This window comes from Neocloeon triangulifer, unplaced genomic scaffold, assembly GCF_031216515.1.
Source record: "Neocloeon triangulifer isolate White Clay Creek 2 clone unplaced genomic scaffold, ASM3121651v1 ptg000001l, whole genome shotgun sequence".
Lineage (NCBI taxonomy): Eukaryota > Metazoa > Arthropoda > Insecta > Ephemeroptera > Baetidae > Neocloeon > Neocloeon triangulifer.
In genome coordinates, this window is record NW_026775544.1 from 4,044,722 (window position 1) to 4,064,618 (window position 19,897).

The window sequence follows — 19,897 nt, forward strand, 5'->3', positions numbered from 1 at the left end:
GGGCCAGGCGCGTATTGATCTGAGGCTGGGGAGCTCTGGTTACTATAGCAGCGTACTACTGCCATTCACACAATGACGGGAGAGGGGAAGCGCCATCGATTGAGGCGTGCATCTTCTTCAGTTTCCTCTCCGGCCATCGCCAAACCGCACCGCCATGCAGTGACTGCTCGCCGATCCGTTTAAATATGACATTCGTAAGACATACGCAGACGGTATGCACTTTTTTCGTCGTTCTAACAGGTGAGCCGTTCCCGTCCCTCCGTCGGGGGCCCCTTTCAGGACCCGCGAATTTCTCCAGCGACCCCATTTTGGCGAGGGGCGTTGCCGGCGCAATTACGGGGGTGGAATCGTGATTTTAATTATTTGGGCCCGGTGGGCCGGCTGAACATATACGGGTGAATGTGTGTCAAGAGAGAGAGTGGAGGCATGCGCACTCGACCCCCCGAGCAATTCCAAATTGATATCGACCCGTGCCCAGCAATTTTTCTTCTGCAAAATGAAGGAATGATAATTAGCACCGGTCACGACATCCCCGGCGAATTGCGAAAATCCGTCTCTGGCACCCCGACCCTCTCCGCCCGAAATCGTTAAACGCGGCTTTATTCTTTCGAGGGAGGAGAAAAAAAATAATAAAAAAAAAAGAATCGAAGAAGCACCGGCATCCCCTTTGTTTACGAGTGCGTAAACCTGCACTCGAAACAAACTCTTGAGAGAGAGGGTCGAGTTTCATGACAGAAATGGATGGCGCCGATAAAAATTTAACGTGACACTTGACCCGGCGCGGACTAATTATTTATCATCTTTTTTTGCGGCAGTTTTGCGGCGAGCGATGGGACTGGAGCAGCAGGGCCCCCTGTTCCTGTTGGAGCCGCCGTCGCGGGTCGAGTTCTCCAACAGTTCGGGGGCGCATATCGACTGCTCGGCTCACGGCAGTCCACCTCTCAAAGTCGAGTGGCTTTTGGCCGACGGCAGCCCCGCCCTGCCGGTGCCCCGACTTAGGGTCCTGCACGCCAACGGCACCCTTGAGCTGCCACCCTTTGCCGCCGAGCGACTCCGGCATGACGTCCACTCGGCCCTGTACAGGTGCCGGGCGCGCAACCAGCTCGGCGAGATCATCAGCAGGGATGTGCACGTCCGCGCAGGTTGGTACCTATAACTTCGCCTGCTATTCCGCCGGTAGGCAACCGGCTCGCCACTCGTGTACAACAATAAGCCTATGTCGATCTCCATTCTCGAGACGAGAGAAAGACGAAGCGGGGGGCTCAAAAGGGGTACTTTCTTTTAGAAAAATCAATTTTTGTTGAAAACGCTTCAGTGGGAAAAGGGAAAAATCTTTTCTTCGCAGAATCTCTTAAATTAATTAAAATATGAAGGAGGAAACAAAAATACTTAAAGCTCTGCAAATGAGTTTGAATGAACTTTTATGGATTCCAGCTTATGTAAGAAAAGACGCGACCCCCGGGTCTAAAATTTCTACTTCCTTCATTGCTTTTTCCGCTCACAAAACTACGTGTGACCCACTAAACGTTTCTTAAATGAATGACATATTTTGCTAAACTATTTTATGTTTAAATAAAAATGGAATCATTTAGTTGCAAATTTAAAAAACAACATTGAAATTGATTGAACAATGAATTTCAGGAAAGCCATGGATTGGTCAAAGCAAATAAAAAAAAAATGTACGAAAATTCGAGATCAGAATAGTCTAAATTATGTTGCAGTTTTTGCGATTATTAATGAGATTACAAGTTATGTTATGCTGAGAAAAACAAGAAAAAGTCAAATTTAATCATGCAACAAACGATTTATTCGATTCATTAGATGATATTAAGAATATCATACAGATTAGGCCAGTAAAACTACCATTTCTTTTTTTATTTCTAAAGTAACTAATTGATTTTGAACAGTTTGGGAAGAATTTCAAGTTCATAAAATTTTAAAGCAATATCAATTTTTTTTTTCAGGTAATATAAAGTTTTGATTTTTATGTTTTATAGTGTTTTTGCTTTGTGCAGAAAAAGCCTGCAGGTGATTCCCCATATCAAATCTGGGATTAAAATTGTTGTTATGGGTCCCCTTTGATCAATTTCAAAACATCAATCCATTTCAGCTAAAAAGTTAGCCACAGCCTATTATTCTCTTTTTAACTTTAAAAAAGGCTAAACCTTTAACAAAAATATGCATTTTAGGATTAATGGTTATGTTTAAACACATTCTGAAAATATTTTACTTATAATTAATATACTTCACTTCAAAACTTAAAAAAAAAATCAGAAATTAGTTTGATTTGCAAGTTTATTATCTAAAAAGGAATAATTCGGATAAAAATTGTTCAAAACCTTTTTCCAATGTTGATTATACACAGTTTTATTTAAACAATAAAATATATTTTCTCATTTTCATTGTTTGGAAAAACTCATTTAATGTAAATGAGATGGAAATTTAAAAACAAAATATGAAGATGAACTTTGTCAAAATTTAATTACTATGAACTTTATATTTCAAATAACAAAATTATAGTCCCCCCCCCACGAAACCCAATTCAAAATTTTATTGTTAAATTTCACTGATTTTCAAATTTAAAAATTCCGCAGTCGTTCAGCAGCAGTACGAAATGCAGGTGTACGATGAATACGTCATCAGCGGCAACACCGCCGTGCTGCGATGCCAGATACCGAGCTACGTGGCCGACTACGTGATGGTGACCTCGTGGCTGCAGGACGGCAGCGTCAATATCTACCCGAATACGGACACAGGTGGCAAGTACGCGGTGCTGGGCGACCTGTACGTGTACAACGCAGGTCCGAGCGACGCGTACAAGAGTTACGCGTGTCGCTCGGTGCACCGGCTGACAGGGGAGGTTCAGTCCAGTGCGTACCCCGGACGCATTGTCATCTCGGAGCCCAAGGGCAACGAACCGCCGCGCATCACCGTCGAAAAGCACTCGAGCAAGCACGTCAAAGTGGGCGACGATGTGACGCTGGCGTGCGTAGCCCAGGGTTACCCCGTGCCAAGCTACAGGTGGTACCGCGAGGACAGGGAGCAGCTGCTGCCCATCGCCGTCAGCGAAAGGCTCAACCTTGTCGCCCCAGGGCTGCTCAGAATTTCAAAGGTCAGTTCGGGTTCTTCTAAATTAGTTAATAATTTTTTTATGAAAAAATAAATCTTATAGTTTTGGGCTTGGCCTGCAACCCTCTAGCATAATTAAAAAATATATAAAAACAAAAATCAGCAAAATTTTATATAAAACAATATCACAAATCACAAAAAAAAAATGTAAATTAAAAAAAAATCCAATAAGTATTATTTTGTAATAATCTTTTACTATAAAAAGCTCCAACTTTCGTAGGGAAATATTTCCCAATATTTTCAATTTGCTTCTGTGAGTTTGTGGTTTTTTTTTTAATTTTTGTATAGAGTTGCGTCGTGTTTGCGTTGTTCAGTGTATTCAAGTTTCCGTTTTAATTTTCCAAAAGAAATTTTAACGGATTCAGAAACTGAGCGAGGAATCCAATGCTCGGAAAACGAATGAAAATGTCCAAATCCTAGTAATATTCAGAGTGTTGCCGTTTGTCTAAATTTTTGAGATCTAATTGGAAAAACTAATTATTTTGGAAACAGAAATCCAAATCTGTTTTAAAAGAATTAATTAATTTCTAATTGGCATTATTTTTTTTAATGGGACCCACTTTTGGCATGGGGTCGGCGGATCTTGTTGAAAATTGGTAGTTTGGTTGCCCTTAGGTTGTAGACAAATAGTTTAGAAGGATTTTTGAAAATTCTCAAAATTGCCTATTTTACAGGGGCTCAAAGTTGGGGATTTAAAAAAAAGGTGTTTTCGAAAATCAAAAATATCTCAGCTCCTGCTGCAGATAGCGCATGTGTGTATATAAACAAAGTTGTAGGAAATTAGACGCCCTACAACTTTGCAATAGTAACCAAGGTCATAGGTCAAAGTTCAGGGTCAACTTTTTAAGCTTGAATTTTTTGATGCGCCACCAAAGTACCTAGTACATAAAAATTTTTGATTCCATTATAGCCAAAAGTTGCTCTAGTTGGTAGTCAACAACATATTAAAAATTGGCGAGACTGTTTTTTTCCGTTTTCGAGATATTTCAGGTCAAACGCAGAAAAACGTGGTTTTCCGAGCATTTTCCTACACAAATCAACATTTAACCGCCCGTAACTTTTTTCCTGCTAAAGTTACGCAAAAATGTATAATAACAAAAAATGATTGCCTTGACCTGTTCTTTCAAACCATGTATCGCACATAGTGACCAGGTCACAAAAGGTCATTGACCTCGGTGACCTGTGACCTTGCAAGTGCAAACCTGAATTTCAGATACTCTAATGTTTCTTTTCATTGAGGTGAAACATTTCCAGCAAATATTTTTGGAAAGGTCACAGGTCTCCGAGGTCAATGACCTTTTGTGACCTGGTCACTATGTGCGATACATGGTTTGAAAGAACAGGTCAAGGCAATCATTTTTTGTTATTATACATTTTTGCGTAACTTTAGCAGGAAAAAAGTTACGGGCGGTTAAATGTTGATTTGTGTAGGAAAATGCTCGGAAAACCACGTTTTTCTGCTTTTGACCTAAAATATCTCGAAAACAGAAAAAAACAGTCTCGCCAATTTTTAATATGTTGTTGACTACCAACTAGAGCAACTTTTGGCTATAATGGAATCAAAAATTTTTATGTACTAGGTACTTTGGTGGCGCATCAAAAAATTCAAGCTTAAAAAGTTGACCCTGAACTTTGACCTATGACCTTGGTTACTATTGCAAAGTTGTAGGGCGTCTAATTTCCTACAACTTTGTTTATATACACACATGCGCTATCTGCAGCAGGAGCTGAGATATTTTTGATTTTCGAAAACACCTTTTTTAAAAATTCCCAACTTTGAGCCCCTGTAAAATAGGCAATTTTGAGAATTTTCAAAAATCCTTCTAAACTATTTGTCTACACCCTAAGGGCAACCAAACTACCAATTTTCAACAAGATCCGCCGACCCCATGCCAAAAGTGGGTCCCATTAAAAAAAATAATGCCAATTAAAAGTTGAAATTTGGACATTTTATTTTGTTTTCTGAGCATTGGTTTTCTCGCTCAGGCTTTGAATCCACGTTAAGATTTCTTTTGAAAAATTTCCCAATAAACAGCTGCGGCTTACAATTGCATTTTAGAGGTTTAATTTAAAATAGTTGACATTATACACATAGCTTTTCCTTGTTCAACAAGGCTTGTTGAAAAAATGCTTGCATTATTTATTGAAAAATAAACAGCTCACTAGTTGTTGTGGCTTCTTTCTGCAGCCCTGTAAGACCAGTTTTCTAGTTCATTTTTTTTCTTATTAAATGAAATAGGAGCTGCCGACTAAAGCCAAAACTATTCTAGCTATTTTGTCCTTTATTTTTTTTGAAAAGCCCTGTTCTTCGTTTTGATAAAGTTTAATTTCCTCAATTAAATTGTCATTTTTTGTAAATTTTTGCTCTTCCATAGATTTTTTCGAATATTAATTGTAGTATTTAAGAAGAATGAATTTTATTGAACTAAAAATTAAATTTGGAAATTTCGCAATTGGTGTAGATCCGCTTGGAGGATCGTGGCAAGTATTTGTGTTGGGTCAACAACTCTGCTGGCGAAGAGACAGTGCAAGTGGCGCTGACGGTGACGGCGCCGTTGTCGGTGCACGTGCAGCCGCAGCACCAGGTGGTCGACGTGGGCAAGTCGGCCGTCTTCCAGTGCATCCCAGGCGGCAACCCCGCATCGCAGATCTTGTGGCTGCGCAACGGAAGGCCGTTGGCTGCGGACGCGCGCTTCGACATGTCGCGCCGCGAGACGCTGACCATCCGCCCTGTGCAGAAGGATGACCACGGCATGTACCAGTGCTTTGTTTCCAACGAGTGGGATCAGGCCCAGGCCACGGCCCAGCTGCTGCTCGGCGACGCCAGTCCCGAACTTGTCTACTGGTTCTCCGAGCAGACCTTGCAGCCGGGCCCTGCCGTATCCCTCAAGTGCGTCGCCACCGGCAACCCCCCACCCCAGTTTGTGTGGACGCTCGACGGCTTTCCGGTCCCTGATAATAATAGGTAGGACTACAATCACCTTGATTTAGGTGTAATTTTACAAATCAAATTTAAAAATCGGAATTTACCAAAGACTGGTAAATAAAAGCCTAAAAAAAATAGAAAATTTTATTTTGCGCATTGTTCAAAATGTTTGGTACTACCATTAGTTCTTTTGGAATTTTTCTTAAAAATTAATGTCTTGGGCTTCATGAATTATTTTTACTTTAAAATAATGAACCGTTTTTTGTGAAAATTTGCAGATCTACAATTTTACTTTGATATTGTCAGACAATATTTAGTTCAAATTTCAATATATAAACTTTCATCAAATGACTTCTTTGAAAACTACATGTTGAATTGAAACAGCAATAATATTCTAGTTGGAGAAAAGGAAGAATTTATCAGAAAGGCAAATAAAATTATGAAAACTTTATCATTTGAATTCCATACACTTTTATCCGCTGAACTTCAGAATTCCATGATAGATTTCATATATTTGTTGCGATTAATATCAAATGAAATAATTTTATAATGTTTATTTAGGACGATATAAATATTATTTTGTTTTTTTTTTAATAAAAGAAGCATGACTGAAATAAATAATGAGATTTTGGGAAATAAAATTAAAAAATTGTCTTCAAATTTTAGCTTGGAATGCTGTATCTATCCCTATTTTCTAGTTATTATTTTTATTATCCAATTATACTTTTGTGTTGCCCTATTATGGGTTAAATTTGCCATTACTTCCAAGTACCTCTTCAGAATCTCATTAAAGATGTCATCAACTTTCATGGCTCTCTATACCCAATCTTTATATGAAAGAACCTAATTTCCGATCGATCATAAATTGGACGAGTACATGAGAGCGTTGTGTTCTAATTTTAGGTTTCTCGTGGGTCAATATGTGACCGTGCACGACGACGTAATCAGCCACGTGAACATCTCAAGTTTGAGGGAGGAGGATGGCGGAGAATACACGTGCACGGCACGCAATGCGGTCGCGCAGGTGTCGCACAGCGCTCGCATCAACGTCTACGGACTGCCCTTCATACGGCCCATGCCGCGCATCACGGCCGTCGCCGGATCCGACCTCATTGTCAAGTGCCCGGTTGCCGGCCACCCCATCGAATCGATCTCGTGGGAAAGAGGTGCGTCACTAATTTATTAAAACTTTGATCGTCTACCTGCGAATTTAATATTATTGATTTTTCTCTCAAAAAAATCTTGAATCCATTGACAATACAAATTCATTAGTTGAGATTATGTTTTTTTTTTCATTTATTAAAAAACAAAGCTTTTTTATGACTTTTTAAGCCATGATGAAAAGACAATTAAAAAAATTATATAATTGAAATTCTCCGTGCATTGTTTGCATTACCAGTTATAATTCCACCAGCAAACCTAGTTTTAGATTTTTTTTATATAAATTCATAAATGTTTAATTGATATTTTTATTCTTAGTAGAAATTCATATTTTATTAAAATGTTATTTACGGCATAATTTTATTTTTTTCAATTTTTTTTTTACCAGCCATATTAATAAAATTATCTTAATTTATTACTTTGAAGATTAATTTAAATGAATTAACTTCAGTGAAGTTTATTTACATTTTCATAAAATAAAATGATTTGAGCTCATTTAAAAAAAACCGGTGCAGATAAACTTTTAATTGTATCCGTTTTGTGTGCAAACATAACAGACGGAGCCGTTTTGCCGGTGAACCGCAGACAAAGGGTGTACCCGAACGGAACCCTGGTGATCGAGCACGCACAACGACCAGCCGACGCAGGGACGTACACATGCCAGGCGCAGAACCGCCAGAAGCACACGGCGCGCCGCGACGTCGAGGTTCAAGTGCTGGGTAAGTGGCTCGGCATAACTTTTAGGCAACCCGCTGCGCATGATTGCGCGCTAGATTGCATAACCCCAATTCCGTAGGCGCTTCGAAATCTATAATGAAAAGCAGCCGCATACACATACATGATTTGAAGAGTTGGGTTAAAAGTCGAGAGACCCCCTGATGGGATCGCGCGATCTAATCGACCTCTGCCGACCAACGCCCTTTTTATTTCTCATTTCCCGACAAGAGTTTTCCAATTAATAGTAACTAGAGATAAAAAATTGAATAAAAAAAAATCTTATTCCCTTTCGTATATTTACTAATTTATGACATTTACTAGAAAAGATAGAGTTGGGTTTACTTAGTTTACTATTATGTTGAAGAGTAGATGTACATTCCATTTTAATTATTATGTATTGTTGAATAACTATTATTATTATTATTATTATTTTATTTTTATTATTAATATTATAATAATTACAGAACTGAATCATTGAAAATTTTATTATTGATTGACTTCAAGAAACTAAACAATTTGCATTTTCCCTTTGTTTTTTATTTTCGTCTGACACAAAATCAAAATTTATTTTTCATTCCTCAATTATTTTTTTGCAGTTCCGCCAAAAATTCTTCCTATACAAGCAATGACGAATTTACTGCGCGAAGGGATGCGTGCCGCGATATCGTGCCAAATTATTGAAGGAGACCTGCCGGTGACCTTCAGGTGGGAACGCAACGGCCACCCTCTTCCGTCGCCGGGGCTGGCGGCCATCGCCCGCCGTCTCGACGAGTACTCCACTTCCCTTGTGATCGAAAGAATATCTTCAGCGCACAGCGGCGACTACACGTGTATCGCGCAAAACGTCGCCGGCACAGTCAGCTTCACGGTGCCACTCACCGTCAATGGTAATGAAACAAATTGACAAATATGAAACCTTCAGATATCAATTTTAATCGAAAAATCATAAATTAATACACATTTATTAATATCAGCAATAAAAAGTATTTTGAAATATTTGAATAAGAGCCAAATATTGATTTAAAAATTTAAAAAATTCATTTTTCACAAAAAAAAATGCAATAAAACTGAACTAAATATTTGTTTAAATTTGGTTCGGTTATCACCAGTGTTGTGCTTTGTGCTAATTACTTTTGTCAAAATTTAAATTCATTATGTAATTTATGATTTTTCTTGATCGTATTCCTTTGGTAGTGAATTTGTATTTTGGCTTGGTAATGATTGTTGTCTTTTTTTTATAAGTTCCTCCTCGGTGGGTGATCGAGCCAAGCGATTCAAGTGTTGCGTCAGGAAACGATGTGGTTCTCAACTGCCAAGCCGACGGCTATCCCGTGCCAAATGTCACTTGGAGGAAGGCTGATGGCACAAATCCAGGCGAATACAAAGATTTTTTATTCGAGCCTAACGTCAAATTTTACAAAAATGGATCACTCGAGTTCACGCATATTGGCAAAGAGAGTGAAGGGCAGTATGTGTGCGAGGCCAAAAACGAGATTGGCACCGGCGTCAGCAAAGTCGTCTTCCTCAAAGTTAATGGTAAGTGTATTAATCATTCCTATTATGATTTTTGAAATTAAAAATAGAATGTAAGAATTTTACAATACAATTAAAGATTTTATTATTTAAAAATTAAAGGACCGATATTTTTGCCGAATTAAATTTTATATAAATAAATTTTTAATTATTTTTCCTTTTTTTAATTAATGTATTAATTAAATAAGATTAAGGTAAACAGAAAATTTTCATTTTTCTAAATAATAAACCAAATAATTTTAATAAATTTTTTATTTCAGTAATATTTCATCATCACAGTTGTTTTGATCACAGAATAAAAATATAAAATTTTAGAATAATTATGAAAATTAAGTCAAGCACCTTAACTTCCTGTAATCTTGCAGGTTTAAAAATTTTAAAATATGCATTCTAAATACAATTTAATTTCATTGTGTTTATTCATTTATTTACAATTTTTTTTAATTTTAGCACGGAAAATCTACTGGCTTAATACATACATAAGAGTTAAAATTTGAATATGTTTGTTTTTGCGGAGCAGCTCCAGCTCACTTTCTGCAAAAGAGCAAACAGATCCAAGTGGTGAAGGGCGAGCAGGCGCACCTGCAGTGCAGCGCCCTGGGCGACAACCCGATGGAAATCGTGTGGCGCGTAAGCGGGCAGCGGGTGGCGGACGCGCGGTACACGACGCGAGAACAGCTGCTGGACGAGGGCATGGTGTCCGAGCTGGGCATCAGCCACACGTACCGCCACGACACGGGCGTCTTCTCGTGTCACGCGAGCAATTCGTACGGCCAGGACGAGATGAGCATTCAGCTGATCGTGCAGGAGGTGCCCGAGGCGCCCAAGAACATCCGCGTCAGCGACCAGCAGTCGCGCTCCCTCCAACTCTCCTGGTCGCAGCCCTACGCCGGCAACAGCCCCCTCACCGGCTACCTTGTCCAGTACAAACTCGTTTCAGACACGTGGACCTCCCAGCCGCTCAAACTGGCCGTGCCCGCTTCACAGACCACGGCCACCGTGCAGAACCTGAGTCCGGCCACGTCATATCACTTCCGCATTTTGGCCGAGAACAGACTCGGCCTCGGCGAACCCGGAGAGGTGATTCAAGTCACAACTCAGGAGGAAGGTAAGAATTTTCAGAAACTTTATTTCAGACAAGTGCAATTATATATATAATTTTACAGTCCTCGAATTTAAATATTTCAGTTCTCGTGATTTAAACTATCTAATTCATTGTTTTATAATTTGGAGAAGCTATTAACTTTTTATCTTTTATTAATTGTCTGAAATATATGTAAATAAAAATTCAACCCTCATTCTCTAAATATTAGAAGGTGATATATTTTGCTACTTTTGATAGATTTGCAAATACACATAATTGAGCAGTTATATATAGAGGACAGCAGATATTTTCCACACTTGAAAATTGCTGAAAGTTTTTGATGGAGGGAAGCAAAGAAAAATATCTGCTCTCCTCAGTACTAGCAGATCACACTGTAACCTATACGGTCAGTTAATTATTTTCATCGAGGTTATGGCCGGTTTCAATTTTTGAACATAAAATTAATTATTTGTAAAATTTTACCACTAAATGTTTCAATATAATATTGTATATTTTAACAATATTTCCTAGCAAACAAGTAAAAGTGACAATAAAAATAATTTATGATGAAAAACGGTCTACGCATTGAAACGAATTGACTCACAAAAAACATTTAAACTTTTAACATAATTAAATATTTAAATATTCTTAAGTATTTTTAAGTTTTTTTTCACTCAAACATTCAAATTTGAATAAAACAAACAAACGTTATTGATTTGAATATTCTGAATGGTATCAAAAATTTATTACAATGCATTTAATGATTATTAAAATTTATTTTGTGGATCCCTCTTGTAAAATAATTTCAACCTTTTCTGATACTTATTTATTTTTTTATACTCTTTATTTTTTAATTTTCCGTTTCAGTACTCGTTTGGTATTCTGTTGATAATAAATTTAAAATTTATTAAAGATCAAGACCCAGATGGCGCCGATGCAATTTTTAAAAGTCTGAACAATATTATTAAGTGGATGAACACAAAAACTATATCGGCAAACCCAGAGAGGCCGTTAAACTTTAAGCAAGGGTGCCATAAAATTAAGCCCCGGATGTATATTTACTTAAACCCTGTATCGACGGTGTAATAAAAATAAAACTTGCCTCAGTCCCCAGCGGGCCGCCGCAAGACGTGCGCGCCGAGGCGCAGAGTTCGACGGAGTTGTTGGTCTCTTGGGAGCCGCCGGCGCGCGACAAATGGAACGGCAACATCCTGGGCTACTACGTCGGCTTCAGGTCGGCCGCCGACGCGCAGGTGCCGTCGCCCGCCCCCGGCGGCTTCAGCTTCAAGACGGTGGAGGCGGGCTCGGGCGCCAGGGTCGTCCTGCCGGGCCTTGCGCGCTATTCCACCTACCACGTGGTCGTGCAGGCGTACAACAGCAAGGGCGCCGGACCAGCCTCCGAACCGGTCGCCGCCCGCACCATGGAGGATGGTACGTTTTTTTTTATTTTCGTTTCATGTGCAAAAATTCACTCTCGCACCAAATTGGTTTACTAGTGATCGTGTTTAACACAAAAGTTTAGTCCTAATGAGTCCAATTACAGGTATAAAAATTTCTTAAAAACAGCCACGTTTTTCAAAAAGTTTTGGCTTTTAACATTAAACAAGGAAATTCTATTTTCTTATAGCAAAAACTTTCAATTTGCTAGATGGCAAAGATTCTAAAATATGATACCATTTCCATCTTTAATGGTTTCATTTTTATTTTCAAGTGTTTAATAATATTTTTCGTCAGCGCCGAGCATGCCGCCGGAAAACGTGCGTTGCCAAAAGTCAACGTCGCAGAGCATCGATGTTACCTGGGAACCGCCACCAATGGAGGGACGAAATGGAATTGTCCAGGGGTACAAAGTGACGCACCAAGCAGTCGATGAGTGGTTTGGTGAGTTTTATGTTGAAAATTTTAAATTGAATAATTATACAGTGATTTTGGTTGAATTTGGCAATATTTTAAAAATTATTTCTCAATTATACTTTACGATAGTTTGATTCAATTCAAGATTAAAATTTTATAATAAAATGATTTAGCAACTAATTCCCTTGGAAAAATTAGTAATTTTTTTATTAATTCTAATGCATAATATGTTAACAAAAAAATTTTTTTAATTCTTTTATTTTAATTATTTTCTAGAGGTTTCCAAACGGTTCACTTAGTATTGGGCAAACTGGATTATTTAATGAAATTCTGCTTTCATTTGCCAGTTTTTTCACCAATTATGCATTATGTTTAAGCAGGAGGAAAATATGGAAGCACTTCTTATTTTATATTTCTATATAGTGAACTTCATTATAAATATTATTGCTGTATATATTTTTTCCAATTTTTACAGTGATTAAATTTCAAAGTTTTTAAACATAGAAAAGTTTTCTTGTGGCAATATTGATCTTGATCCATCCCCTAAAAAGATTTTTACAAAAAAGCTATAGAGCCTCACTACTGATTAAGTTTGTAGGAAAGTTTTCAACTTGCAAACTGGTTGCAGATGGCGAAGGAGCGGAGACCAAAGTGACAAGTTCGCTAAAAACCGCTTTGCAAAGTCTGTCAAAGTTCACAAACTACAGCGTCTCTGTGCTCGCGTTCACTGCCGGTGGAGATGGCGTCAGGAGCGACCCGCTTCTCTGCCGAACAGAGGAAGACGGTATTTTTTCCCCAAAACAATTTGAAATAAATTTTAATTTTTATATCTGAGCAGTCCCATCGGCACCAGGCGGAATCAAGGCGGTGGTCAGTGCGCCAAACAAAATTTTCATCGCTTGGCTTCCGCCGCCCGAACCAAACGGCGCCCTCGTGGGCTACACTCTGCACATATCCGAGGAAGGGATGGACAGTCCTCGGAAGAAGCTGCTAAATTCAGGCACGGAAAGTCATGAATTGGTGCGTGACGACTCCACCATGAAGTTTTGGCTCACGGCTTCCACATCCATTGGTGAGGGAGAGCCGACGAAGACGGTCATAGTGCCACCCTCTACAAAAGGTATGCAAAAATTTGGTCTCAATTCCATGTTTCACCTGCAAGTCTGTAATAAATATCAAATGGGTTTAAAAAAAATTGAATTCATATCTGTTAAATATTTTCAATGTTTAATATTAAAATTTAAAAAAGTGTTTTCCAAGGATCTTTTTTTAAATTATGTAACTTTAATACACTGCAATTTACACTTTTCGTTTCAATTTGATTTTCAACATCAATATGATTGAATTGTTGAGCAGTACCTGCTCGAATCGTGTCCTTTGGACGAGAAATCGCGACCGCGTGGAAACAGGACCTGCAGCTGCCGTGCAAACGGGTTGGGGTGCCAAGTCCGCAGGGGTCGTGGCGCCTGCGAGGTCGCACCCTTGAGACCGGCGGCCGTAAGCAAATCAACAAGGACGGCTCGCTCACAATTAGAGACGTGCAAAGCACCGACGAGGGCAATTACACGTGCAAAGTGGAGAACACGCTGGGCACCGACGAGATCTCCTACTTGGTCAAAGTCAGAGGTGAGAATTTCACTTTTCTTGCTGCAAATATTTCACGAGAAAAAGTAATTTTGGATAGTAAAAAACAGAGAAAATTGATTTTCTTTTAAACTATTTCAAACTTCGTTCTAAATTTCGTAGAAAGCTGTTTTCCCTTTCTTTAATTCTTTTTTGTTTGTTCTAGTTTCCTTTATGTCGTCTTTAAAAGAAATTATATTGTGATATTGAAAGCCTAAAACATGAGCGCTTGCTTTGCCTGTGCATTTGGTGTCCTGTATGTTACTTAAAAATATTAAATAAACAAGTTTTAATTAATTTTTAAATGTATTATTTTATCTTTTTTTTTTACTTTTTGTAGATTCGGCTGAAAATTTATATTTCCAATTTTTACAAAAACATTTTAAATTGCATTTTTTGTCTAAAAAGAGTAAAGAACTATAAATTAATTTAGCGTAGATCTTTTAAATTTAAATAAATAATTTTGTTCATTGAAATACAGTATATATTCTAGTTCAACCTCTCTCTTCATCAAACTAACTTGCTCTCTGAACGACAAGACAAGTGCTTTTGTTTTCGCCTCTCGAAATTAACTATACTTAGTGGTCGGGCAAGTTGAAAGCCCCATGGCACATAAAGTTAATGAAATTTTTCGTTGAATTGGACGCAGTGCCGCCCGAGCCGCCCGTCTTGTCAGTGGTCGGCGCCCAAGTGGACGGTCTGCAGCTGCAGTGGAGCAGCAAAAAGAACGGGGGCAGCGCGATTCTAGGCTACGTTGTAAACTACAAGCGGGATTACGGCGACTGGGAGGAGTTGCAGATCGAAAGCAACGTCGAGTCGCACCTTCTGCGCGGCCTGTGGTGCGGCACCCACTACCAACTCTACGTCACGGCCTACAACCGAATCGGCACCGGCTTGCCAAGCGACATCGTCAGCGCCACCACCAAGGGCTCAAGTGAGTGCAATTAACCCTTAAAACTTTGCCCCAAGTTTGCCACACATTAAACCTTTAAAGTATTATTTTTGACAAATGGAAAAAATTAATATTAATGAAAAGTTTGGTTATTAATAAAGATCATAATTGAGGGATTTATTTAAATATAAAAACCGTTTCCAGTTAAAAATGCAAGATAATTTTATCCAAATTAAGTCATTCATAAAATTTGAACCCTGCAATCTAAAATTTCACTTAACTACACAAACTTAAGGTACCACTCCACAGCTCGAAATTTTTACACAAAAATGACACGCATAACTTACAAAAAAATAATAATTTAAACTTCTCTTTATTTCCAGGGTAATTATTTTTTTTTCTAATTAAAGATATTCCATATTTCTAATGTTTCGATTTTTTTTTATAAAAAGTTTCCAATTTTCTAAAAATTCTATTTGCGGGCTCAAATTGGCTTTTTAAAACTTCCTTATTATATTTTTTTTATTTATTTTTATTGTTAATATTATTATGAAATTTTGCAGCCCCCATCAAGCCGACGTCCGCTCAACTGATAACGAGCAACGCGACGGTGGTGACGCTGTGGCTGGACACATGGGCTGACGGCGGCTGTCCGATTTTGTACTTCAGCGTGGACTACCGCGAGTGGCGCGCGTCCGACTGGCTGCTCGCGTCGGCCAACGTGCAGCCCTCGGAGCGAGTCTTCAGCATTGCCGAGCTGCGCCCAGCCCTGCGATACGCAATCAGAGTGACGGCCTACAATAACGCGGGGTCCACCCAAGCCACTTACAACGTCACAATGGCCCCGCAAGGAGGTATGTTTTGTCTCATTTAATTAAAAAACTGACTGAAAAAATGGACTGAAAAATTTTACAAATCAAAGTTTGTGAGCATATTTTTAAGCAAACAATTTTAACTATTGATAATTTATAAATTTTAACTTCCCATCTCATAAATCTCATAAAACATATTTTAGAATAATTTTAAGTTTTATTAAAATTAATTTTTTAATTGCTTTTTTAATTTTAGTCTTCACTTGACTGATTTCATATTTTATTCAGTAATTCTTATACAATATTATTAATTTGTGCATTTTTTTTATATAAGGTGCAGAGATACAGAAGCATGATTAGGCTGGAGAATATAATAAATGATGTTCAATTTAATATTACTTACTTTTAAAAAGGCTGCTTGTTTTAAATAAAATATGATAATATTTCCAGTTTGATGAAGTATATTTACTTTATGCTCTTTTGTAAAATTTTTCAAACAAAAAAAAATGGTAATTTCCTTTGGCTTTTTGCCATATTTTTTAATTGGAATGATTGATTAGTCTCCGGAGTACCTGATGAGCCTGCGCCTACAGAGCACCTTGACCATGTGCCTTTTTACGCCAATGCCGCAGTAATAGTGTCAGTCATAATAGCCCTGATATTCCTCCTCGCTCTTTTCGTAGTCTCCTGGTTCCTAGTTTTGAAAAAGAGTAAGTCTGAAAATCTTCTCGCAAAAATCGTCAAAATATTTAATTTTAAACTATACTAAAAAGGAAACATGAACGCCCAGGCGGCGCAACTTGGCGAGTCGCCGTCGCTGGCGCAGCTGCAGAACCAACAGAACAGGGACCAACAGTACCTGGCAGTGCGGGTCGCGCACCAGGGCCTGGAAACCGCTTCGTACAAGACGCAGGATTCTGCAGGTCAGTAAAAAACTCCAATTTTAATTTTCAATTGGTTAACATCTTAACTTTTGATATAGCAATTTATCAAAATTCTTTTTTAATTGCTAAATTTAATATAATTAATCTTAATAATCTTGCATCTGAAAGGTTTGCTTTTCAGTCTGCATTTTCAGTCAACATACCCACTCACTTACTTTTTGAAAGAAAAAAATCAGTAAAAATAGTATTTTTTATTAAATTCAAATTACTTTTATCTTCTGCGTTTGGAAAAATCTTTTATAAATATTTTTTTTTTTTACTTACGATAAAATTAATTTTAAATACCGTATTTATTAGAGAAGCCAAAAATATATTTTAGAGGGGTAAGTTGAACAGTATTTAGCCCTGTTCACTTGGAGAATGAATTAAAATTTAAATATTTGAGTAATGGATTGAACAATGCGTTAAATTGGGTTGCTCAATAATATTTCATCAAAGCTTTTTTTTATTTTACAGAGGACATTTGCCCATACGCCACATTCCAACTGGCTAAGAACCCTTACGGCGAGAGCACCTACAGTGGAAACGTGTACAGTGGACCCTACCACTCGGTCCAGGGCTCCTTCGTCTACCATGACCTCAAGGCTGGAGACACTTACAAAAGCAGACATGTACGTTTTCCAATCATTCAGCCTTAAAGTTACTCCAAACGTAACTTTTAGAAACTAAATTAAGAGAAATAAGGAAATATATATATAATATTATATAATCCAACCATGAGCAAAATTCTAGAAAAATATAATATATATTTTAGAAACCTAAAAAGAACAGTTTATATAAAAAAAATCTTGCAACTATTTATATTTTCATTAAAATCCATTTCCGGTAACTTTTTCCAAAACTAAGCATTAATTGTGAAAATCCTTGTTTTTCGAAAAATTTTCTGTTCATTTTTAAGATTAATTCAATTAACTCCGAGTTTCTAATAAAAAATATTTGGAAATTTTTAAACAGTATTTTTTTGTCCCAGAAGGAACCTGAATACACAAAGGTACGAAGAAAAGGTGGCCGATTGAGAGACCCTGAGAGCCAGGAGTCGGACAACCTGGGCAGCACTGACTCTGAGGTCAAGAAAATCCTGACCTTGCACCTGCCCATTTCGGAGTACGACACGTTAGGCAGCGACTCGGAGGTGGAGCAGGAAATGGTTTCGTTCAGACACCGACGCGTGAACCGCGACTCAAGCTCCTCGTCGGAAACGTCGCCTTCAAGCGGCCGAAAGTCGTATCCGTCGAGGAAGGCCAAGGTCAAGAGCCAGGCCACCGGCAAGCGCCAGGTGCGCAGTAGTAGCGGCTATTCTAGTCACACCGAAGAAACCACCTTCAGGTAATAATTCTTTTGTCAATTTTTTTAATTAAGAGTTAAAAATTAATAATGAAATTGAGATATTTTTAGGAATTTTACCGCAATTTTTTCTTTGTAAAAAATTAGACTTCAGGCTCAAAAAGATGCTTATATTTTATTAATTCATCAAACTCTGCTTGATAAAAATTCAAATTTTTTAATAAAGTAATAAACCCGTATTATTAAAAAAGTAACAAATTTCAGAATAATGATTTTTCCTTCATTTTTTTACGCAAAAGTTCAAAGTATGCAGCCCCTTCTCGCAGGACTCGAAGTGGTATTGGGACTTTTCAACACATTGTTCGCAATCGCAGTCCTCCGCGTCATCAGTAGAATGTAAAATAAGTTTTTAAAGTTTAAAAGCTTTGGTATTTAAAATTTATTTTATATTATTCTATAATTAATCAACATAATTTTTTAATTTTAAAAATTTTAATTTTTTTGACAATTTTACACTTTTTCCTTAATTTCATTTTAATAACGCAATTTTAATTTCACTATTTAATTTAACAGAATTAATTTTGATTACTGTTTTGATCATTAAATTTTATAAATATTTTGTTTGCATAAGTTGATAATAGATGCAATGTCAATTTGACAATATTTCTTATAGAAAAAAAGATATGGTATTGTGCAATTGTATTAAATTAAAAATGATGAGCGCTCAAATTGACATTAGCATTCCCAAATGTTGATGAGTAAAAAGGAATATTATTTTATTACCAAGAATGGCAAGAATTGTTTGAACAAATTTTGAATATAAACTGCTGATTAATTTAAGTTTTTATTTTGGATCACTCTCATCACATTATTTCCAAGGTTTACGAACGCACTAATTTTCGGCAGTACTGTTTATTTTATTCGCGTAAATTAAAACGTTTGCTAATTATATCAAGTACCTTTTTCAAGTTCAATAAAGAGTTTAGGATGATTTTTTAATTTCTCTCTCGCACATTTTTACATTAATTTCCCGTAATTGATATCAACTTGTATAAAATTAATGGCCCTCGAGTTTCAAAAACTTTGGGGTTTCTTCGCGTTATTTGACGTTTTAGGGCACTCAAGATATAACGCTCACAGTTCCATTTAAGTTTACTCGATACCTAGAGGCGATCGCCTTTTATTAAAAAAAGCCTCTTTAATATGATTTCTTGAAAGATTAAACAGAGCGCAAAAGAGCGCTCTTTTTCTACATTTATTGTAAAAAAGCTCACTCTCGCGCTCTTTCATAGCGGTCGTCAACCTTGATTATTTCTAAAACAAAATATTCCGAAACATACTTAAGTAGAATTTTTTTCAATTTAATTGCTCCTTTTTCTTGCAAAATGCGACGACCAAGTAAAATAAGTTGACATTATTGCACATGATTGCACAGAAGATAAAAGAAAAACTAACAAAAATGTATGATAAGAATTCAAACAAAAATTATGAATTTTCAAATTCGCCAAGAATAAACATATTTTTTTAAAATTTATTTTGCAATTTGATGTGTATTTATTAAGAGCTTACAAATTTTCAGGTCATACAAATAGTTTTATTATTTTGCTGGATTTTGCGGCTTCATAGTTAGAAAAAATTAAGTAGACAAATATTATTTGTGTTTCAGTGGTCTGGCCTCAAAGAGGGCGTCATTTTCCGAAAGGCTGCACCAACCGCCGACACGTTTTTCCGACTCGCGCCACGAACTCAGTGAGGCCGAGTGCGACCGTGGCCGCGGCAAAACTCCCCGACTGTCGCGCAGTAGAGACACGACCTTCCAAATCAACGTTTAGATCGAGGGCCCATTTTTGTCTGTGATTTGTTTTTTCATCATTCCCGTGCACAACAACAAGTTCTTTGTGAATAAGGCGAAAAAAATAATAATAATAAACATACAAA

General features: G+C 37.4%; 1 protein-coding gene across 1 annotated transcript; it reads left to right on the forward strand.

The window, feature by feature from the left end:
* Nucleotides 1-86: 86 nt before the first annotated feature.
* LOC132201551 (cell adhesion molecule Dscam2) lies at nt 87-19,810 on the forward strand. The gene is made up of 21 exons (XM_059627781.1): nt 87-240; nt 816-1,142; nt 2,595-3,112; nt 5,592-6,094; nt 6,959-7,221; nt 7,774-7,935; nt 8,530-8,820; nt 9,176-9,469; nt 9,987-10,574; nt 11,658-11,981; nt 12,285-12,431; nt 13,033-13,188; nt 13,243-13,524; nt 13,761-14,030; nt 14,677-14,961; nt 15,483-15,773; nt 16,292-16,441; nt 16,505-16,654; nt 17,132-17,286; nt 17,646-18,001; nt 19,626-19,810. Exons 1-21 carry the CDS (start codon nt 186-188, stop codon nt 19,789-19,791), a joined length of 5,733 nt encoding a protein of 1,910 aa, XP_059483764.1. The 5' UTR covers nt 87-185; the 3' UTR covers nt 19,792-19,810.
* The last annotated feature ends 87 nt before the right edge of the window (nt 19,811-19,897 follow it).

Excerpts from the sequence above, each read along its gene's own strand:
- LOC132201551 (XM_059627781.1), top strand. The coding sequence starts at position 186 with ATGACATTCGTAAGACATACGCAGACGGTATGCACTTTTTTCGTCGTT. Across the intron at positions 13,189-13,242 it reads CTGCCGAACAGAGGAAGACG|TCCCATCGGCACCAGGCGGA; the intron begins GTATTTTTTCCC and ends ATATCTGAGCAG. Across the intron at positions 16,442-16,504 it reads GTTCCTAGTTTTGAAAAAGA|GAAACATGAACGCCCAGGCG; the intron begins GTAAGTCTGAAA and ends TATACTAAAAAG.